Genomic DNA, 24,492 nt, shown 5'->3' with positions numbered 1-24,492 from the left:
TCATTAGAAATTTGCATAGCACTCATACGTGTAAAACTAATGTCTTAATGAGCCCTAAAGAGGACAAGTAGACCATTTTAGATTAGGTTCCATGTAAGATTCAGTATCTCAATAAAGTTCTTCAGGGTCAAAAGAAATCAAGTGTTTTTGCTTTCTCAAACATCTTCTGCCCTTTATTTATTGAAAATGTATCTCTCCCCAGATGTAAAAAACATTAACTCAACTCAAAGTCATCTCATCCAGCCAACCACCACCTTACTATCTAAAATAGGTGTCCGGTTTCGTTGGTAAGACATAGTTTCCTTCCAGGGGTGGGATTCAAATTTTTAACAACAGGCTCTATGTTTGTGTGTAGGGAAACCCCACCCATTTTTAAAAACCACACCCCTTTTAAGCAACACCCAATTCAAGTCACACCCATTCATCAAACATATATGAATAAGGGTGCAGTCTGACGGCTGTTAAAAATAGTAGCGACATTGGAATACTTCATGTTCTGGCTGGCAACTCTCCTGACCCGCGTGTGAAAGCTGCATGTATTTCCACTGTAATGGTAATCAAAAGTAAAATCACTATACCCTTTGTACAAAGTTTTGTAATTTAAGTCCAATATTTAGGCTACAATGATGATTTCAATTGCAGCTTTAAATTGTCAAACACTACCAATAAGTAGTAATGTAAAAATAAATATTGAACTGTCCGCTAGGACGTGAAAGATTAAAGGATTGGAACTAAATACTAATTTATTTGAAAAAAAAAACTGCACACACACATCTTTGCTGCCCAGAGTATATATACACACAGCTCTACTGCACATATATATATATATATATATATATATATATATATATATATATACATATACACACACACATCTCTACTGCACACATACACACATCTCTACTGCACACATACACACATATATGCTGCACACAAACAGACACATAGCTCTGCTGCACACATACACACACAGTTCTACTGCACACATACACACAGCTCTGCTGCACATAAACACACAACTCTGCTGCACACATACACACACACAGCTCTGCTGCACACAGATGGACACACACAGCTCTGCTGCACACAGATGGACACACACAGCTCTGCTGCAAACAGACACACACACACAGTTCTGCTGCACACAGAAAGACACACACAGCTCTGCTGCACACAGACAGACACACACACAGCTCTGCTGCACACAGACACACAGCTTTTAAGGTGCTAGAGAATAATTATGTCCTACACAGCAAATAAAGTACAGAAATACTAAGTGATGATGCATATACAGATTAAAGGGAACTTGTCAGGTGCAATATGCACCCAGAACCATGAGCAGTTCTGGGTGCATATTGCTAATCCATGCCTAACCGTCCCTTTGTACACTAGCATAGATAAAGAGATTTTTAGAAAAAGTATTTCTAAAGATCTTTTATGATATGCTAATGAGGCCAGAGATTAGTTACAAGCACGTTAGTTCCTGTGCTCATTACGCCCGCTTAGCATGTTAGCATGCCCACAGGAGCGTGATCTCATGCTATTTAATGCAGCATCATCAGCTGTGATGCACATATCTGTGTCCACTGTCACGGCTGATCAGAAGTCCCGGCACTTCTAGTCATGTGCAGTATGAAGCCGGGTGTACGCTTCCCAGCTTCAGAGAGGTCTAGTGCACATGACCGGAAGTGCCGGGACGTCTGATCAGTGGTGACAGTGGACACAGGTATGTGCATCACCACTGATGATGTTTCATTGAATAGCATGTTAGCATGTCCCTGTGGGGAATGAGCCCAAGAACTAACGCCCTTGTGACTAGTCCCTGCGCTCATTAGTATATCATTAAGGATCTTTAGAAATACTTTTCTAAATATCTCTTTATCTATGCTAGTGTATACAGGCACGGTTAGGCAGAGATTAGCAATATACACCCAGAACTGCTCATGGTTCTGGGTGCATAATGCACCTGACAAGTTCCTTTTAAAACTTTAGCAATGTCACTAACATATGATCATGTTTGTGAAACATTGATGATCTCAATGAAGGGTTGCAAAGATATAATTACTTACAGCAACAAGAGAGCACCAGTTTTAACCTACCCAGGCCAAAGGATCTAATGCACTGACAGGATGCAGCAAAGCCTCCCAATAGAGATGGAGGCATCACAGGAAGATATAGCAGAAAAGAAAGCTATAGGATTAAAAATAATTTTTATGTTTTTAGTAGGATTCTAGGTATGATGATTTTATCCAAAATTCAACCCACATGTTCAAAGATGGAGACCCCCGTTCTTCTCTTTCCCTGCCAGCTGTTTCTTGGATTTCATTGTAAGAGAATTATACATACGATGCAAAAACACCACTTAAACATAGAGAACAGTTCTCGCTCATTAAGGGAAGAGTCTGGTTACACAGTGTTCTTTAGCAATGGAGAAGAATAAATAAAATATTAAGCTTCAGGAAGCCTCGAGGCAAAGGATAAAAATGAAAATACAGGCATTTTTTTTACATTTTATAACTGGTAAATCTCATTTTCCCTGGAGACAAGTTCTGCCACAACTTAACCTTACGAATCTAGAACACGTCGGTGACACATCGATGGTACTACGTCTGACTGCTGCGTGGTCTCCTCACTTTGGTCAGAATATCCGAGTAGTTCTTGTGCCATTGTCGCTTCAGTAAAGTGACCCAGGCTGAAATGCAATAGCAACTCACCTTATTGATAGGTGTGGCACTGTTTTCGGAAAAAAGCAGCCAATGTTTTCTACTCCTTTCTTACAAGTTACAGAACTTCAAAGAAACTCTCCATGAGGACATAAACAACTTTGTTGAAAGCTATATTATTATTTTTGAAGGCCTTTTATGCATATCCCATTACTACAGTGACCTCATGGGGCCACCATGTTTTTCCTTCAAAACTGGGGTGGTGAAATATTTTTTGGAAAATTAACTGGTGTTCTAAGGCATTAAAGTGCACCAATCACCAGGATTTTCCTGTATAAGCTAAAGCCAGTGCTATACTGGCACTATCATGCTGAGTCTATACATTCCTTTATTTGTGAGATTCGATGTATAGTTTTTAATATAAGCAAGTAAAGTTACAGAAGTGTACAACTTTTTGATTGGCAGCAGCTGCCGAATATCTAATATGCGGGTGGGGTTTTGCTATCTATTCCTGCCCCTGTCTGCTGCCTAGCTTCAGTAGATGATAGACTGTATGGGCTGCATTTTCAAAAACACCCCTATCACGTGACAGATATGACTCTTACCTGGGAGGGGCCCATACAGTCTAGCATCTACAGAGGCCAGACAGAATGCAGGGGCAGGAATAGATAACAAAACCCGGCCCACATATTAGCTATTCGGCAGCTGCTGCCAATCAAAAAGCTGTACATTTCTGTAACTTTACTTGCCTGTATTTCAAAAACTTTAGATACAATCTGACAACTAAAGGTATGTATAGACTCAGCATGATAGTGCCAGTAGAGCACTGGCTTTACTATATTTAGGAAAATCCTGGTGATTGGTGCGCTTTAAAGTATGGGCATAACTAAAAAGTCATGTGACCTGTGCCAGATTTTTAAATGGGGAATCTAGTTATGCTCCCTTAGATCAAACCCCAGTCAAAACCCATAGGTTTCGACATACTTGTCTTTTTCTCTCACTGGCTTCTATTAAGTGGGGTTTACACGCTGCGACATCACTAGCATCGGCTAGCGATGTCAAGCATGATAGCACCCGCCCCCGTTGTACGTGCCATATTGTGTGATCGCTGCCGTAGCGAACATTATCGCGACTCCAGCGTCACACGCACATACCTGCTCCGCGACGTCGCTCTGGCCGGTGAACTCCTTTCTAAGGGGGCAGTTCGAGCGGCATCACAGCGACGTCACACGGCAGGCATCCAATAGAAGTGGAGGGGCGGAGATGAGCGGAACGTAACATCCCGCCCATCTCCTTCCTTCCTCATTGCCGGTGGAGGCAGGTAAGGAGATGTTTGTCGCTCTTGCGGTGTCACACACAGCGATGTGTGGTGCCGCAGCAACGAGGAACTACATCGCTAGCTGCAGCAGCAGGAACGAGGAACAACATCACTAATAAGCATTAAACGATTTTTTGTTTCAGGACGACCTCTCCGCGGCAAACGATTTTGACCACTTTTGCGATCGTTTAAGGTCGCTCAAAAGTGTCACACGCTGCGATCTCGTTAATGACGCCGGATGTGCGTCAAAAACACCGTGACCCCGACGATAATTCATTAACGATATCGTAGCGTGTAAACCCTGCTTTAATGTCAGGTCAGCATAGAATCCCTGTGATTGCTACAGCATAAAATATTTTGATGCTGGCTAACATCAGGACCTTGTGTTCTGGAGCTTAAGGGAGTTGTCCCACAAACAAAGTTCATTTTAATCAATAGAACTTGGAATAATAATAATTTCCACAATTGGATGTGTTTAAAAAAAAAAAAAAATGTTCCTGTGCTGAGATACTTTTATATATGTGTCCCTGCTATGTACTGTGTAGTGGCCTTGTACATGACCGTACAGGGACATGGTCTCATCATACCACAGCTCCTGGGCAGGGGAGGAAGTAAAAACGCACATTACAGCATGGGATCACAAGAAATTCTTTCTTCGAGGTAAAATTTTTTTAAAAACCAGGCAGAGAAATGTTTTATTAATCCAAAATTAGAAGATTTTACCAAGAGTAACCAAAATGTATTAATCCTACTAGGATATACCAACAACGATTCACCAAAATATCCCAATAAACAACTATAGAACCAGTTAAAAGAAGTTTTTTATTGATGGCATATTCTTAAAAACATTTATGACAAAAATACAAATTAAAACCTACATAAAAACCCATAAGCAGGGAAGACAGGTCATACATAGTAATATGAAAAGTTAAAATATATGGGGAATCATATGGTGATTACACAGTCACCAATACATAAACAGTAAAGTAGTGATGCAGTCAAATTCTTGCCTTCTAATAGTAAAATACTTAATACAACCGCATCATTAAATTAACCCCCTATAAATCAGATACCAGACCTGTAGCCATAATAGACCGTATAACCAGCTTCCCCGCCTCTCACTCCAATGCACGTTTCACACCGCTTCTTTGTATTTTTGTCATAAATGTTTTCAAGAATATGCCATCAATAAAAAAAACTTCTTTTAACTGGTTATATAGTTGTTTATTGGGATATTTTGGTGAAAAAGAGAAATGTTTTGCCTCACAAAAAGAATCAGCTGTGATCCCATGCTGTAATATCTGTATTCTTTCATGCGTCATCCCCTGCCCAGCAGATGTGGTATGATCAGATCATGCCCCTGTATGGTCCGACACGGCCAATAGACAGCACATAGCAGGGACATATATATAAGATACATATACATATATATAAGATTATTTCAGCACAGGAACATTTTTTTAACACAATAAATGGTAGAAGTTTTTATTATTCGAAGATCTATTGATTAAAATAAACTTTAAAATTAATTTTCTTCGTGGGGAAACCCCTTTAACTGTCTGGAACAAGGAAGCCTGTGTCTCTTGGAAGTATGGGTCCCGGTCACAACTTCTAATTCCATGGAGATACTCTTCTCCATTCAATTGTTTAATTGGCCATATCTTGGTAGTCAAGTGAAGTGAAGGGATCAATGATAAAATTGAATTGTACTTGGGCAACCTGACATTGTTGAACTCTATATGCCACATGGGCCCGATATGTAACCCTATATTTGGTCGTTGACTCTTATTGAGAATTGACATAGAATGTACCTTTTTTCCTTCTTGCCAATTTTGTAATTGCAAATCATTTGAATGGGAAGAAATCAGAGACATCCAATTTCTTTACCAATAAAGGTGTCAACAGTAACTAAATAGAGACTCCATATAAGTATGAAAAAACTAAGTACACCCTCTTTGAATTGTATGGGTTTATGTATCAGGATATAATAAAGAAGCATCTGGTCCTTAAATAGTCTTAAAACTAGGAAAATTCAACCTTAGATAAACAATGCATGACAAATGTCCCCTTTGTAGGTCCACTTTTAGGAGAATTAACCCTAGGTAGTGGTTTTCTGCATTGACTTTATTACTCTTTGATTTAATTCTAGAGGATTGACCATTTATTTTCCAGTATTACTTAATTACATTTATTGTGTTCGTGTTTGGGTTCTTTATTCTGTTGCCTGACTTAGTTTTGGCCAAGCTTTAACCTTTGGAGAACTTTGGTATATAGAGCAGTTCATGCTCGACTCAATGACTGCAAAGCGATGATAAAAGAAGCCCAAATGCCCAAGTGTGAAATCATGTAAAAGACGCTTAAATCATCACTCTACCACCACGCATAACCGTTAAACTGAGGTGTTCGACTTCTGTCTGGTTTTCACCAAATAAAGTTGCAGGGTATTATGGCCAAATATTTCCTTCTGATCTCATCTCTCCAAAGGAAATTGTTTCAGAAGTCTTTAGGTTTGTTCAACTGCAACTTTGCAATGTTCTTTTCAGAAAGGAGATGCTTTCTCATGGCAACACATGCAAACAATTCGTATTTGTTCAATGTTCAGTCTATCTTCTCACTATGAAATGTACTGTCATGAATATTTAACATGCTAACAAAGATAGTAGTTCTTGGGGTTTTTACAATTTCTCTAAGCATTGCATGATCAGTCATTGTTGGGAACTTGCTGTGAAGTTCACTCCTGGGAGTATTGTCAACTGTCTAGACTGTTTTTCACTTTTGAATACTTTCTCATTGTAAAATGATTAACTCACAATTTTTTGGAAAGGACATTATAACCCTTCCTAGATTGATGGACAGCAACAATTGCTTTGTTAGATCATTGCTGATCTATTTTCTCCTTCTCATTGTATTAACACAAGCCTGAAGGCTCCAGACCAGCAAACTGCCAAAACGTCTGCTTTTATATTATATAGGTGGTGTCACACTGTACTAAGGGAGACACTGAAGCTACAAGCAGTGTAGCTTCAGAGTGTAGTTAGCAGGCAAACCACCAGAGGGCAGTAGAGCAGTCAGTAAACCAGGTCAGCAGCAGGAGGTCTTGTCAATAGCACAGGCATAATCAAATCGGGTCATGTGATAGCCGAGGGTCGGAAGCCAGAAAGTCACATATGCAACAGAGGGGAGTGATGGAGTCAAAGTTAGGAATGAGGATACAGGTCAGATACCGGGAAGTCCAAGTAGAAACAAGAGAGGAGGACAAACAGGTTGGGACTGGGATAAGACACACAGGGAAGGATATACAGTAGACAGGAGCAGGTAGTCAGGGACCGGGACAGACGGTTGAACGAAAGAGAGTACGGGTCAGAACAAGGTAGCTGGGAGGCAGGACAGATTCCGTAACTCACCAGAGTCAGTAACACATGCTGCATAGTATAAACTATCACTGGCACTGAACCGGAGGTGCAGCACCAGGATATAGTGTCCCGGAAACTGGAGTGAGGCAGGGAGGAGTTAACACCTGACATTACCAGGCCGGAGCTGGGTGAAATAATCAAACCATTGTGGCCGATACAGACCTGGATCATGACAATTGGTTATATTTGTAGATGAATAATTCATCAAGGGTATTTGTTTAGCAGCACTGGGCTGCTACCTACCCTCTTAACCTCTATGAAAGCACTAAGTATGAACTTACTTTTTTACATACTAGATCTGCATTTTGTTCTAGTTTTTCGTGAATATGTAATGACAGTGTATAATTTGACATGTGTTGTTTATCTGAGTTTGTAGTTACCCAATAAGACTTTCATTATTTTTATTATGTCCTAATATTTAAAACCGTACAACTTAAAGAGGGTGTACTTAGTTTTATTCATGACTGTCCTAGTATAATGCAAAGAATGAATAATGTTTTTCATAGAATTAGCTATCATGCACTCATCTCTTTAAGAGGAGTAAAGCTCCATTGCTACAGTATATTTCTATTCATGTGACTGCATTAAGGCCCCGTCACACTAAGCAACATCGCTAGCAACATCGCTGGTAACGAACAACTTTTGTGACGTTGCTAGCGATGTTGCTGTGTGTGACATCCAGCAACAACCTGGCCCCTGCTGTGAGGTCGTTGGTTGTTGCTGAATGTCCTGGGCCATTTTTTAGTTGTTGCTGTCCTGCTGTGAAGCACAGATCGCTGTGTGTGACAGCGAGACAGCAACAACTAATGTGCAGTGAGCAGGGAGCCAGCTTCTGCTGAGGCTGGTAACTAATGTAAACATCGGGTAACCAAGAAGCCCTGTCCTTGGTTACCCGATATTTACCTTTGATACCAGCCTCCTCCGCTCTCACTGCCTGTGCTGCCGGCTCCTGGTCTGTGCACAGATAGCTGCAGCACACATCAGGCAATTAACCCGATGTGTGCTGTAACTAGGAGAGCAAGGAGCCAGCGCTCAGTGTGCGCTGCTCCCTGCTCTGTGCACATTTAGCTGCAGCACACATCGGGTTAATTAACCTGATGTGTGCTGTAACTAGGAGACTGGGGGCTGGTCACTGGTTGCTGGTGAGCTCACCAGCAACTCGTGTAGCCACGCTCCAGCGATCCCTGCCAGGTCAGGTTGCTGGTGGGATCGCTGGAGCGTCGCAGTGTGACAGCTCACCAGCAACCTCCTAGCAACTTACCAGCGATCCCTATCGTTGTTGGGATCGCTGGTAAGTTGCTTAGTGTGACTGGACCTTTACCTAGATCCGAAAAAAGATAGTAGAACAGGCAACAATATTTTTTGTCTTCACTAAAATACACAATAATATATATTAAATGCAGGGGTTACGTTAATCACTTGTATTTATTGCTCTTTCAGTAAGTCCCTAATCAATGCCATCACCATCATTGTTAGCATAAATAAATATTCATGCGCTTCGCATGACAGTGGCAGACTAGTCTCTATTGAGCCTATATACTTAGAAGTATTCCTCATTTAGTGCTGACAAGGAATGAGTCTTGGTTGTGTCAGATCTGGCTTCCCTAATGAACTGATGTGAAGACATATGAGCGATTACTTTTCTTCTATTTACCTGCAATATAAATAGCCCTTTCCTGATATATTAGCTATAGAATTGCTCTTTGGGATAGCCAAATCTGCTATCCTCGAGGGCTTAGACTGCTGTAAAGTATTTCAGTGGGATTTCAAAACATTTTGTTGCCTTGTTCCTGTGACAATTGTACTTAATGGGTTTTAAATTCCCCTGAACTAAATGGGGAACAAAGTTCTACTTAGGGAACACTTAGTAGATACTTGTGCTCCACATTGAGTAGACAGCATCTAAAGGTGATGAGGCAATACCTTACAATTTGTGCAAAATGTAAATATTTTATAAAAAAAAATGCTCCTAACTTGAGGCATTCTTAAATTCAGTCAGATGTGTCCACCCTTACCTTTCTGTGAATCCCATAAAGGGGTTGTCCAGGCTTGAGCTTGAAGTCTGAAGTCAGCATTCTCCTGTGCCAGTATTGGGAGTGGGGTGAGTGCATGACTGCAATATAGTTATTGCATATAGAATTGCATATATGACATTTATGGTCCCATTCTAACTAGAGGTACATGGCCTCACTCAATATATGAGAATTGAACGAGGCCGGACATGTCTAGTCTGCATGTGGACAATGATATTTACAGTCACATGCTAACTAGTCATGCACAACCTCACTTAATGCGTGGGAATTGAGCAAGGCGGGACATGTCTAGTCTGAATATGGACAAAGGTATGTAAATGCATATTTGCATTTACATGAATGTCTGTGTCCAGCGCCAGCAGTGGAAAATCCTAACAGTGCACGTTGTGGAAATTTAAAACTCTGCATTGAGTTATTGACAGAGGTTGTCACATTTAGCCACAAGCCTGGACAACTCTTATTTGTTCTTCAAATGCTTAGGATAATAACTTTTTATATTATCTAGGCCAATACTCACATCACAACTACTTGGTGGCTATATAATGACACACATGGCATAAATATTTCCAGACAGAGCTTAGGAAAATCATGTTACATTTTAAGAGCTGCTCTACTCATCTCCGAATATATTGAGTCAAGAAATGCGAGGAAGGACACCTCTGGGCTTTAGATTCATGCCTTCTGCATGTATTGATGCCCTTGTTCTACCTTGATATCTAAGACTTTCTGTATAGGCGACCACCTTGTTTGTATATGTGTAGCGCCCCATGAGCCAGGTGGTTAACCTACTTGTTGCCGGGCCATTTTGGGTCAGGTCAGGCAATGTCACGGGTGGCCTTGCCCAGTTCCGTTGTCCAGAGGTGTACAATAAATGGTGAGGGAAGCAGGGTAATTGGAGAAAGTTTGTCATGACGCCACCTGTGAAATGCGGCCAGTACTAGCTTCCGCTGCAGAGCTCCTCACTGTGGCAGGTGCTATGGCAGCTGAGATGGTATCGCTCCCCACAGGAGGAGCGGGGCCCCGGGTGGATGAAGAGGAGAGGTAATGGCGGCTAGCACCTAAGCGCTGGGTGGCGACACAGGAAAGGGAAAGCCAACACAGTCTCTGCAGGTTCAAGGTGTAGTTTACTCACAACTTCAGTAGCCAGTCCAATTGTACCGGTCACCGCCGTGATGGGCTCTGGTCAATCCCAGGCAAGCAAGGGGCCACTACTGGTGTTTGATGAAGAGAGTGTCCTTTCCTAGGGTGACCTCCTTAGAAGGCAGGTACCTGGGCTGAGGTCCGCTCCAAGCCCCGGGCCTAGTGAAAACTCCAAGAGTTCCAAAGGTGTCTTGTCAGAACTATGGTCCCGACTCGTCTGTCTGTGTGAGTGGGTGTTGCGCCTTCTTCTATCTTGGCCCCTGCCGGTTGCCCTGGCGACTGGAAAGTCCCATGTCTCTGAATTGCCACCCCCCTGTCTGCCCCAGGACAGCTTCCCCAGTGAGAAGCACCTAACTGTATGTGAGGTGAAATGTGGTGACACGGGCGGTGTACCACCCCCCCTTACCTGAAATAGATACCACACCTTAACTGAGGTAAAGTACCCTGTGGCGACCAAAGCCTCAGGGGTGCCACATATACAATAGATATAATACATGTGTCCGTGTCTCCGGCATGTGTGACAACAGACATCACATGTACCGGAAACACGGACGAGTGAAGGAGGCCAACAGGAGACCACTTTGTATATGCAATAGACATAATACATTTGACCACTATGGACCACTTATAATACAAATTAAATTTAGCAAGATGGTGCCTGATCGTTGCAGAAACGAACAGTCTCCAAATGTAACAAAATGAAAGGTTGACTTCTCCAGGATTAGCTCTTTAAGCTGTTAGCTAAAATTTAGTTGAGAATGTGAAATGCTGTTTATTAAACCATTTCAGAGCTATAATTATATTTGCCAGGTATCTATTGGCCAGAAAGTTACATTACATTAACTTGAGCTTCTGTAACAAAGTAATAAGCTGGCTTCAGCCATGCATAATACGGCAGTTATGACATGTGTATCAAAAAGAGAGACACCATAATGGAGAAGACATGACTCGGTGTGTAAGTGCGGAGTAAAATTACATTAACTGAGAGACAAATGAGTGCCCACTCGCTAATTCCCTTTACGCTTAGGTGCCTTACATCACATAGGATTTAATGGTATGGGTTTAAGTTAGAAATCCTTGTACTATGGATTTGCAAAGTTGAATAGGTTTTATACATTGTGGAGAATTCTTGGCTTTTACTGTTTTGCTATCTGCGCATTTTAATATAATCATCATTATGTTACTAACTTAGAAACTATTCTTTGTCTTTTAGGCAACTCACTTTTATTGAACTCCTCTCTTCAACCTGACTTAACAGTGAGCAGAACATACAGTGGTCCAATTTGTTTCCAGGACCCTATGGACAAAGAAATAATGACTGAGTCTTCAATATTTAACCCTCTCACAGACATCAAGGTCAAGGTGCAAAGCTCCTTCATGGTCTCACTTGGTGTGACTGAGAGGCCCGATTTCCATGGAAAAACAATTTCGGGGACCTTTCCACATGGTAACAATAGGTGCTTCGGTACCCTACACAGCCGAAATAAAACTCCCTATATTCAGAACCTGTCATCCATTTCATCAAAGCCAGAGATGAGAGTTTGTGGAATTTTTGGCCATCAAGGAGGACGACTGGTTATGCCAAATACAGGTATGTTTAAATCATGTTTGATGCAATAAACATTTCTGGGATTAAAAAAAACAAAGAATTTTGGATCATTCAGTACATAACGTGATGACTTGTGACCACTTCCTTAAAGGAGTTTTCAAGGCTTAAAGTATTGATGACTTGTCTTTTGGATAGCTCATCAATATCATACCTGTAGGGGTTCAATACTTACAGCCTACAAAGAGTGACTACAAGGGTACCAGTAAAATATAAAACTTTATTAGAATACACAAAAATACATAAAGAATGAAGAATATTAATAAAAAATGATTAAAATGATTCACAGAACATGCGATAAATGAAAGAACAAAGCATGATCAGATCTAAAAAAACAGAATACACAACTTATCAAAAAGAACAAAAAAGTATTGATGCAAAAAGATGAATATCAGAGTATATACATGTAAACAGATATTTTATAAGATTAAATAAATACAATTGACCCCGTTTGTGAGGGTATAGTATATACAAGGTACAGTATATAAACTATGTGAGTGTTTTTCAGTTTATATACAAATATACCAAGGTGTTGATGCGTGGATGGAAACATAAATATGAGAATGACCTCTTAAAGAGGCATAGTGAAAGTATATCAACTAACAAACTGCACCTTTAGATGAAAAGCCAAAATATGACTGCAAATAATGCATATGAGTAAAAATGTGTAAGTAAAAAAATTACTATTGTCCTAAAAAAGGTTAAGCATACGCACCAACGGGTATAGAAAAAATAAAAAAAGGTGTAAAGAGGTGAAGAAAGTAAGAAGGCTATGTAAAGCCAAAAAGTGAAAAATGAAACCAATGACATGCAATGCAATCAGGGAGAGTCAGGCAAAGCATCCAAATTGGCACATCTAATGTGATTGGCCATTGCAGGGCGGCTGCATGCTGGTATTTTTAGGCTGGGAAGGGCCAAATAAACATGGACCTTCCCAACCTGAAAATACCAGCCCACAGCTGTCTGCTTTACCTTGGCTTGGTATCAAAAATAGGGTGACCCTTTGTAATTGTTTTAAATTATTAATTTAATTTAAATAAATATAAATTTATTTTATTTACAGCATCCTGGGAGTTAGAGATGTATACAGGCATCTTCCTCATGCTGTTCCTATGACATTTCAGCTCTGTTTCCATCCATTTCAGCGATTTTCCAGTCCCCCCAGTCCTCCTGTTAGTCTTCCGCAAAAATGCTCAAGCTTCCCATTAACTTCCATTATGCTCTTTACTTGAGCCCTTCCGAGCGTCTGACCTGCTCGATTCAAGTTCCGAGCACTCGAACATTGTTTTGCTCACTCATCACTAAAAAGAATCCTTTAAGCTATGCTCACTAATTTCACAAGAATATCTACAAAATGCCCAACTTTTAAAGTGGTTGATTGTGGGATTGTTCTGGAAAAAATCGGGGATGTGAGAAAGTTGTGTCTAATATACCGGCGGTATCATTGCAGAATTAATATATGTAAATTTTTTTTGTAACATTTTCATATTAAGGGGGTTGTCCAATACTAACACAGCATGGTTTTAAAGTGGTTAGCTCTGTTGCTCGGCATCCCTAGGGTCTTGCATTCAAGTCCCTCCAAGGACGACTTCTACATGGAGTTAGTATGTTCTCAATGTTCTCCTCCCGGTAGTCTGATTTCTCCCACACTCCAAAAACATTTTGATAGAAAACTTAGATTGTGAGCCCCACTATGGAATATGATAGGGCTATATAAACAAGTAAATTAAATGCCTTTCTTTTTAAATATTAGCGCAACATGAGCCTTTTTTAGAAACAAAGGAAAAGTAGTGTACAATCCCTTTTTAAGAAGATAAACTTTGACGTCCATGTCCACCTAATCAGATATCAGTTTTTTGGGTTCACTACTGTGATAAGTTTTCAGAAGCATAGACTCCAAAGCCCCTGTATAGCCTAATATTCTGACTTTTTGAGCTTACTGTATTTGGCTTTATTGTTATATTGGCGTGTTCTAACTTTATTTCAAGACTTGTAAAATTATAGAAACACCATATGGACATGAGAGACAGACTGATGTGATCCAGTCCATATCAGTCATATGGGGACAAAAGAAATGGCCTAAATAATGTCAGTGTTTTTGTACCATTCAGTGATTTACATGGCTGCTTACATACAGTGATGTATTTGATTTGATTTGTGCTTTCTGGCTGTTTTCTGCCTATAGCCATGTCTGAAGAAACCACTGATGTGCAGATCTTTTGTATATTTTCGGCTCTGGATTTATGGCGTATTTATCCAAGACTATGCCACATGGCAGCATAACGTAGCTGAATGTATTTTTTTTTTTCAATTGCAACATGCAAGTCCAAAAAAATAAATATACAGTGGAACCTTAGATTAAAGGGTACTTTACACACTACGACATCGCTAGCGATCTCATTAGCGATGTGAAATTTTAAGCTGGGTTTACACACTGCAACATTGCAAAGGACATCGCTGTAATGTCACCGGTTTGGTGACGCAATAGCGACCTCCCTAAGTCTCTGCTAAGTCTCTGGTGAGTGTTCAAACAGGCAAACCTGGCCAACAACTCAACAGTGATCCGGACCTGCAGAGCGACCTAGCTGGTTGTTTGGGGACGTTGATAAGCAGCCTTTTGAAAGGGAAGTTGCTAACAAAGTCGCTGCAAAGTCTTCACACACTGAAACTTCATGCTGCACAGCGGGAAACAAAGGACCTAGGAATGGTCCTGAACGATTTGTAACGATTACAACTTCACAGCAGGGGCCGGGTCGCTGATAGGTTTCACACACTGCAACATCGCAAACAACATCGCTATTGCGTCACCAAAACGGTGACGTTACAGCGATGTCGTTTGAGATGTTGCAGTGTGTAAACCCAGCTTTAGATCGCAAGTGCGATCTTTCGAGATCGCACATGCGTAAAATGACCTATGTGCGATCTCGAAGGATTGCAATTGCAATCCAGAATTTCACATCGCTAATGAGATCGCTAGCGATGTCGTAGTGTGTAAAGTACCGTTAAGAGTAACTTGGTTTGAGAGTGTTTTGCAAGACAAGCAAAGCTTTCTAAAAATGTGTAACTTGGATTAAGAGCAATGATTTGCAATAAGAGCAAATACTCACCGTGCACTCTTTTAGGTCCGTTCTTTCACCACGCTCTGACCCACTCTGGAGGTAAATTTCTGTACATTTGTACCATATACTGTACACAGTATACCATTGTATAGTACAGAATATACTATATGGCATGTCTATCAATTTCCATTTGTGGATACAGTATTGTACTTTCTTATTGATACCCACTACAGCACATTGCTTATACTGTATCATCCGCAGTACTTTCTCTAAAGATTTATTTGTGCTACAATAGCCAGGGACAGTTAGGCTATGTGCACACAGTGCGTTTTTCGTCGCGTTTTTGCGCGTTTTTCGGGTGCGTTTTTGGCCTCAAAACTGCATGACTTTGCTTCCCCAGCAAAGTCTGAGTTTTCATTTTTGCTGTTCGCACACAACCTTTTTTTTTTAAGCTGCGTTTTTGAGCTTAAAAAAAAAAATGGACATGTCAATTCTTTCCTGCGTTTTTCTGCGTTTTCCCCCCATGCAATGCCTTGGAAAAACGCAGAGATCAAAAACGCAGCCAAAGACGCACCAAATCGCGGTAAAAACGCCTGTGTTTTTTGCCGCTTTTTTTTGCCACGAGTGCGTTTTTGTGCGTTTTTAGCCGCCAAAAACGCACAAAAACGCAGCGTAAAAAAAGCGCAGCGTGTGCACATAGCCTTAAGCAGGGATTAGAAATATGCACCTAGAACTGCTCATGGTTCTGGCTGCCTTTTGCACCTGACAGATTCCCTTTAAGATGCAAGTATTTGTTGCAGAGTATTTCTGCATCTCTTTGTCGGACAAAACTCCTGTTTTTGCCGTACATTTTTGGTGCATATTTTTGCCAGTTGAAAGCATGAAATCTGTAGCACAAGCTGCAAGAATTGACAATGCTGCAGATCCAAATCTGCACCAAATCTGCAAAGGGGAAATATTCAATCTGTGTATGAGACCTTAGGATTTTCAATTGTCGCGGGCGGAGGAGGGGACGCCGCGCTCTCCCACTGCTGCTCGGGTCCGGCTGCCGCGGCTGCTGCGGCCTGCTGCTGCTCGGTGGCTCGAGAGATGAGCCGGATCCCGGGGACTCTAGCGGCGCTCCTCGCCCGTGAGTGAAAGGGGGGTTTTTGGGTGTGGGGATGGTTTGTTGTCCGTGACGCCACCCACGGTTGTGGTGATTTATTGGCACCACCGCTGCTCTGTATGGGGATCCCGGGAAGGGTGGTATGGAGCAGCCAGTTGTTGTGTTGCCCCTCCGTGGGTAGGGGTTGGTGATCCCGGGGCCCAGTGATGAGATGGGAGATGCAGGGCTTGGTGGGCGCAGGGACGCGGGGGCAGCGCGGTGCCTTGCGGCACTGTGGTACTCACTCAGCCTGAGACGTTGACACAGTTTTTCGGTAAACCACACGGCTGGAAAGACGGTTCCCACGGACGGCTGCACTTGCTCTCCCAGTAGGTAACGGTGATGTCCCTTTGACCTGCACCTAGTGTTTCTATGTTGGTAGCGATGGGTTCCCACCGGTAACCCGCTCCCCGGCTTGGATATGGGCCGGAGGAGCCCTGGTTTGCCCGCAGACGCTGGCCCCGAGGAACTGGTGCCCTGGCGGTGGCGGTGTTCCTCCTTAATGGTTGGACTTTTGCCTTCAGTCGGGACTTGGTTGTTTGGAGACAGACGTCCCCTTCACTGACAGATTTGGCAAATTATGGCGACTCCTAGCCTTGCCGGGGTCCGAGCGGCCCCTGCCCTGGTGCTGACTGTCCTTCGTATACTGCTCCAGACCGCCGGGCCACTACCCGTCCGCGGTCCTTCCAGCAACCTCCGAGCAGTCCCCCTCCAGACAATCACCGCTGTTGCTGACCTTGCTGACACTGTCCTGCACTTAGCCGGACCAACTTCAGGGCTTTCTACGCTCACTTTTACTCCTTTTCTTCTTTGCTCCACTACCACTTCACTTTCACTTAGCTGTTTACTCCTTTTCGTCCCTAGCTTATCTGCTGGTTCTTCCCGCCTCCAGAGCTGTGAACTCCTCAGTGGGTGGAGCCAACCGCCTGGCCCACCCCCTGGTGTGAACATCAGCCTCTGGAAGAAGGCAACAAGGATTTTAGTAGCTTTGGTGTTCCTAACTGGGATGTAGGGTGTGGTGGGGTGATGACCTGTGACCCCTGGCTTGCCCAGGGCGTCACACAATCACTTTGCTTGCATCAGGAAACCCTTCAGACTTTGTGGCAAAACTGCACCAACATTTTTTTTTAAAAGTGCGATAAATCTGCAACACGTATACAAAGCCAACTCTAATGATCATACTATGATTAAAGTCTTTTGTAGCCTGAAACGCATAAGGTTTTTTATTTTACCCAAATGGGTGACGGTTATTTTCATTCATGTGGAAGCTTGGCCAGGAAATGTAAGGAGCTGGAGAAACCCTCTCTCTGCTTGCTTTGTTGGCTGCAGCATTAGTGCAGCTGCAGCAGTTTTTTGGTGTGCTGGTTGTATGGTTTGGCAGTTACCCTGTAGTCTGTTTACTTCCCCACCATTTATGTTGTTTCCCCATGTGCATTTTTAGTGGCTCTTTTGTGTGTGGTTGCCGTGTGTAAGAGTTGTCGTTGTTATCCCTGTTTGCCTTTGTCAGGGGGGTTGTTGACTACTGTTCTTGCCCCTTGCCTGGGTGGTAGGTTGTGGAGGGAGTCTTACCATCATGGACAAGGACAGAAGATGGAGCCAGGTTGGGGATCTGGACCTCCCTACCTTCAAGGGTACCCCTGGGTGTGAGGGTGAGCGTAGGGTCCCCAGCCTTAGGGCCATCATAGGTTACCCTGTGTTCCCTGGGCACCCGTGACGGATGGATGGATGGATGGATAGATAGATAGATAGATAGATAGATAGATAGATAGATAGATAAATGAACTAATATTCAGAATTGGCTTTTGTCAGTACATGTGTGAACTGTGACACATCACATAAATAAGTTAGGACCTGTTAGGAAATGCATCGTGTTTATCTTGCTAAAACAGTGAATAATTTACAAGCAATACTAGTAGGGTTGTGTCCCAAAATAGATCTCCTTTGTACATACAGATACTTTACACAGATGATCATGTACATAGTCAGGAGGACAAGCTTCTCAAAGTGTTAGATCATTTATAAGCCCAGAAAGGAAATGAATACAGTGCTGTCAGTGCACAGGAGTAATTAGTAGAGTAATGTAGGGCTAAAAGCACAGTGATGCAACAATCCAGGCAAAATAAAAGTAATGTAGTCACAGTGCAGAAATAATTAACATAGCAATATCATATTTCAGGAGAAATCACTATAGTGTCACAATATAAGGAAAATTAGCTCAATAACATTGCAGTGATGTCAGAGTTTAGTGATGATGACTATAGTGATGTCATAGTATTGGTAAAATAAATATAGTAATGTCACAATATAGGTATGAAGGCCAGAGTGATGTCATAGGCAAGGGTAATAAAAAACAGTAATGTCACAACATGGTAATAATAACCACAATGGAATTGCAATGCAAGAATAGAAAACAGTGATGTCACAGTACAGCAATAGGAAACAAAGTGATGTCATAGTACAGGAATAAAAAACAGAGTAATCTCCCAGTACAGACAAATACTATGATGTCATAGCATAAGAAGAATAAACAAAGTTGTCATAGTACCAAAGTAAATAACACAATGATGTCATAAACAAAGTGATGTCCCACTACAAACAAGTACTGTGATGTCATAGTACAAGAATGCTAAATACAGTGATGTCATAGTGCAGGTATAATAAAATAAGGTCACAATACGGTAAAAGTAAATACAAACATCACAGCACAGGGAAACTAATACTACAGGAATAACAGTGACGTCACAAAAGAGCTAAATAAATAAAGTGATGTCACGGGCAAAATTCACACTATGATGAGTTTTAACCACTAAAGAAGTTGTATAAACCAGAATAATAGACTCTATGTTACAGCTAATTGATATGTACCACAAATTCACTGTAGTAGAATAATAAGCACTATGAACATATAATGAATGGATAAGACACTCATTGATTGCCGCCCTGGTTTAGATGTAATTGCAATTTGTGCCCCTCCCCATGGTTACAATGTTGCCCAATCATTTTAGAACTAAAAAACAGATTTGTTTGGTTCTTTCGGTTACATTTCCTCCAGCGATGAGCGAGTGTGCTCAGCACTTCTCAGTACTCGATCAAGCATTGGGGTGTTCAGTATCCTTGATACTCGATTGAGTATTCTTGTGTTCGGGCGCCATGCCCAAGTCCCTGCCCTGCATGTTTTGCTGCTGTTTTTCATGCACTAAACATGCGGGGATTGCCTTCAAATCACAGTAATGTCATAGCCATGTTGGCTATTGGCATTACTATGATTGGCTGGCCTCATATGTAAGACCCGGTGATGACGACGTGCTCCACACACTGTACCTGGAAATAGTGTAGGAAGAGCTTCTTCTGGAGAAGGAATAGTGTATTAGAGTTACTCTACCTTTACAGCTGTTGCAAGATTAAAAATCTGTTGTATTTTCTAAGAATATCGCTCTTATCTACTTTTAGTGTAAGGTTAGCTGCTGGAGAAGGGAAAGTGTATTAGAGGCATCTAGGCAGGGATTCTAGACTTACAGACCTTTCTGCTTCTACATTAACCCAATAATCATTTCCAGGGCTAATTCAAATCTCTTCTTTTTTCTAATAATACTGCTCTTAGCTGTAGTCAGTATAAGAAGAGCTACTAGAGAAGGTATAGTGTACTAGAAGCATCTAGGTAGTGATTATTGCCTTACATTCCTTGCTGCTTTTATGTTAACCCAAAAGTCCTTTTCAGGGCTAATTCATATCTATTCAAGCCTCTAATAATACCATTCTTAGCTGCAGTTACAGTAGAGAGAGCTGCCGGAGAAGGGATAATGTATTGGGGACATGTTGGCAGGAGAGATTCCAGCCTTACATACATTCCTCCTTCTACTTAAAAAAATCTATTATATTCTATAATAATATCAATATTATCTGCATTTATTGGAGGGCAAGCTACTGGAGAAGGTATACTGTATTAGAGGCTTGTAGGCAGGGGTTACAGCCTTACAGACCTTGCTGCTGCTATATTAACCCAAAAGTAATTTTCAGGGCTAATTCTAATCTATTCTATTGGCTAATAATACCGGGCTTAGCTGCAAATAATGTGGGAAGAGCTGGAGGGGAAGGGATAGTGTATAAGAGGCATCTAGGCAGGGATTATGGCCCTACAGTCCCTGCTGCTGCAACAAAAGTACATTTTCAGGTATCTATTCTATTCTTATTTTAATCCTGTTAGCTGCATTCACAAAAAGGATAGCTGCTGGAAGAGGGATAGTTTGTATTAAAGGCATATAAGCAGGGTATATTTCTTTACAAAACTTCTATAGGTATACTGCAGCTGCAATCTAATTATGTTGGACAGGGAATGGGTAATGTTATGGGATATGTGCAGTTGTAAGGCAGAGATGGTACACTGGGAAATATAGTGGTGGTTGTAAACCGAGTACCATTGGACAGCCACCGCCATGAGGTTGCGGAAAGCCTCAATATCCACACACCTAAACTGCAATATTTCCAGGGTAAGCAGTAAGGAAATGTAAGCACATAACATCCTGCGTACTTTCTTTCTCCATTTGCCCTTAGTCCACATGCAAAGCTTCCATTTTGATTGTGAGCAGCGAGCATTTGAGTAGCCACAGAAGCAAGATGGTTAAGCTGATTATTGCATTCTCGCTGCTCACCATCTTGGTTGGTTCCTCAAAATTATTTAATAAATAATTACCTAATAATAGCGGTGGTCACACTGGCAGGAGGAGGAGAACCCCAACAGCTGTTTCACTACAGGCGCCCCTGCAAAAAGCGCCTATACCGAAACAGCTGTTGGGGTTCTCCTCCTCCTGCCAGTGTGACCACTGCTATTATTAGGTAATTATTTTGGTCTGATAATTCCTCTTTTTCACTTAACGCGGTCCCTTGTTCATTAACCCATGCTATACCTCGATCAGTTTATTTTTTCATTATAATGCCCAACTATATCATCACCTCCATCATCTAACCCTAAATCATCCCTGTTGGCCCCTTTTGAACTACACCTTTTGTGATTTTTTTGCAAGCAGCAGGATTATATCACTTTCAATTTGGAATTTACAACCAGGTCTCATTACAGTGCTCTTTTCTATCACTGCCCTTTTCTATCTGATCTATCTCTATATTTTGATTTTTTTTTTTCAATTTTTTTACTGTTGATAGAATGTGGTCCATGCGGCGGACGCACTGATTGGAGGGGAGACTCCCTCCTGTCTCTTGTTTGCCTGATGCAGGTTTTATTCCCTATGTCTATGTCCTGTATGTTGTTTTTTTTTTACGAATTTTGCACTAATAAAAAGTTAAAACATGTTATAAAATTCAATATTTTGGTTTCTGTTCTTCTTTTTCTCCTTAATTTATTAAAATGTAAACCTGCAGCAAATAAGGAGCATATCAATTCTTTCAGAGTTTTTGCTGTGTTTTTTCACCATTGAAAGCAATGAGCAAGTTCAACAACACTGCAAATATGCTGTCTGTGAACATAGTCTAAGGAGCGGAGGAGACAGTTTCTCTCTTTGTAATTTTTTTTTTTGTCCCTTCATATAAGTTACGTAATATTCTGACAATGTTGTTTCCAGCTGTGGCCTGAAAGTCGGAGATGCATATCTTCCCTATGCTGTTCCCATTCCATTTGAGCACTTTTTCCATCCATTTAAGCAACTTTACTGCCTCCAGACCTTCTGGGAGGGTCTGTAGGAGAAAAGGTTAAGTTTCCCATATACTTCCATTATATTCAATACTCAAGTCGAGCACCCGAGCAGCACGACGTGCACAATACGAGTAATGAGCACCTGAGCATTTTAGTGCTCGCTCATCACTAAAGGCCGCTTTACACGCAACGACGTCGCTAACGAGGCCGAATGTACGTCACGAATTCCGTGACCCCAGCGATACCTCGTTAGCGATGTCGTTGCGTGTAATGGGGCCTTAATTCCCTCGTATCATAGCATTCAATCATACTTTTTCAGTTGTAGACTACCATTATGAGGGCACAAGTGAGCTGTTTTGTGCCATCCAGACTTTCTGTAATGTATGCACATTTGAATCCGGTTTCCTTCTTCTCATTACATCACTAATATATATGTTATATGACAGTTTCCCTAATTAGCTATTTTCTGCTCTCATCCATTGACTGCACCAACAACTAAAAAATACAAAATGAGCTGATAATAATAGTAAAGAAAAACAACAAAATTGCTAATAAATGATCCGCCATCTAAATATAAGTGTAATGACACCATAAAGGGTGGCCAGGAATAGCTCATCTCTGCTCCCGAACTGGAGAACTGTTGATAGATGGGATAGTCCTTGTTCTGTCAGAGCACAGAAGAAGCCTGAATACAATCAACATTTCAGTGACACTTCATGGCTGTCACACAAAGCCCCACAGACAGGTGACGGTGACACAGCCCCCTCCATTGCTTAATTCACAAGAATATCACCGACCTTTCAAACTTGTCTTTTTAAATCTTGCATTCTGCTCCTGTATATATAAACTAACTGTCAAGTGTGGCTCAGTGCCAGCGCCGGGTAATTAGCTGCTTCCAATTGCTCTCTCCGGGGAAATGAGGTCTGTGTTGAGAAAGGTCCTCTGTAGAAACCACAGGTTGGTGCCATGCAGACAAGCTATGTGCTCAATTCTGAACCTAACTTGCATTTCAATTAATATTTAGTTTTTTTACTTATTAAGTAAACACGTTCAGCAAAATACTATTATGTTAATACTGTAAATGTCACTTTTCTGAATTCTTATTTCCTGAAACTATATGAAACATTCTAAATTTCCAAACTTCTGGGAGATGGCTTTTTTTTAGTATTTCTCAATGTTCCCAAGTAATTGTGTACAGTTAAAGAAGGAAGACCACCCGGCTGCTGTGGATCCAGTGAATTGGAGGCCCAGTACTGAATGGCCATGCCCTCTACTAATTTTAAAGCTATCTGTCACAATTCCTCTGTGCAGAGCATTTCCTCTGGAGATGCTCTGCTGCGCTTTCCTGAGTTACTGAGCAAGCAGCTTGATTGACAGTGCAGGATTCCATGTTGGTGCTTATTTCTCAGGTGTTCCACTTTCCTGGTAATTGCTCTGCTTCTTTAATGAGAATGCTCTCCCAGAACCTTGCCAGTTGTTTTTTCTGGTTCTGCAGTTGTGCTGTTGGCTTGTGTCTCTGTTAGTGTTCTGATCTTGGTTTTCTGACCCCAGACTGTTATTTGACTTCTCTCTGCTCACTCCCTGTTCCTGTTGTGACCTCCTGCCTTCTGACCCTTGGATTGTGACCTGACTACACCTTTGCTTAATCCTTGTGCTCACACATGTCCTCCCATTACCAGACCCCAGCTTTCGTGACTACTCTTCCATCCATACTACTCGTAAGTAGTGACTGCATCACATTATCTGTATCTTTAGGACATAAGTTCCCTTTAAAAACAATGATGGAGTAGTCATCTCCCTATTCCACCATTCACACCGAGTTGGATGCTCAGTTGAGCAGGCTGAATGATGTCACTAGAGTGCACCTGCTGTGTGGAACCACAAACAACATAGACTGGAGGTAGTAATCTTGGGAATGGGACTAGATGAGCAGCTTTTTTTAATTATTATTTAGACGATGCACTGTTCTGAGTGAGGAAGAAAGGCATCATACTGTGGGGGTATTCTGGTATCATCATAATATGTGCAGGACACTGTGGGGGTTCACATACTGGGGGCATCGAACTATGTTCAAAAAGCATAGAATGGGTGACGGGGAAAGAACAGTCCCTTTTCAACCAAAATTGTCCACCTCACAGGTATAAATAGTAGACAGCAATAGGTGAGGGTAAACAAGTTTAAAGATAGCTTTTAATAAAGTTGTTAAAAAAGACACGTCTGTATTACCGAATTTGGGTAGAACTGTATGTAACGCAATCTAAGTAAAAACAAGCTGACAGTGGTCAGCGTATTCAAAAGTAATACTCAAAATTAATACATTTTGCCAGGCCAGCTCCCTTGCAGCTCCTCTAACCAGGTCTTGTGCATTTTGCAATGGCGCTAAAATTGCAAGATGATACCTCCAGTTAGCACGAAGCACTTTCTATAAGCTAGCATGTGGGCTTAATACATTGTGCTATTAGAGAACTTTTC

The 24,492-nt window shown here is 41.6% G+C and overlaps 1 protein-coding gene across 3 annotated transcripts in view; it reads left to right on the top strand.

The window, feature by feature from the left end:
- Positions 1-24,492, top strand: part of UNC5D (unc-5 netrin receptor D) — a 952,147-nt gene that overhangs the window by 723,794 nt on the left and 203,861 nt on the right. For all 3 annotated transcript variants that reach the window (XM_075346117.1, XM_075346118.1, XM_075346116.1), the window contains one exon: positions 11,781-12,158. In XM_075346117.1, the coding sequence (XP_075202232.1) occupies positions 11,781-12,158 (378 nt within the window). The remainder of the gene's footprint in view (positions 1-11,780; positions 12,159-24,492) is intronic.

This window comes from Anomaloglossus baeobatrachus, chromosome 4 (genome assembly GCF_048569485.1).
Source record: "Anomaloglossus baeobatrachus isolate aAnoBae1 chromosome 4, aAnoBae1.hap1, whole genome shotgun sequence".
NCBI classification, from domain to species: Eukaryota; Metazoa; Chordata; class Amphibia; order Anura; family Aromobatidae; genus Anomaloglossus; species Anomaloglossus baeobatrachus.
Note: the sequence above shows the minus strand (reverse complement) of the source record. Positions and strands in the feature narration are given on the sequence as shown.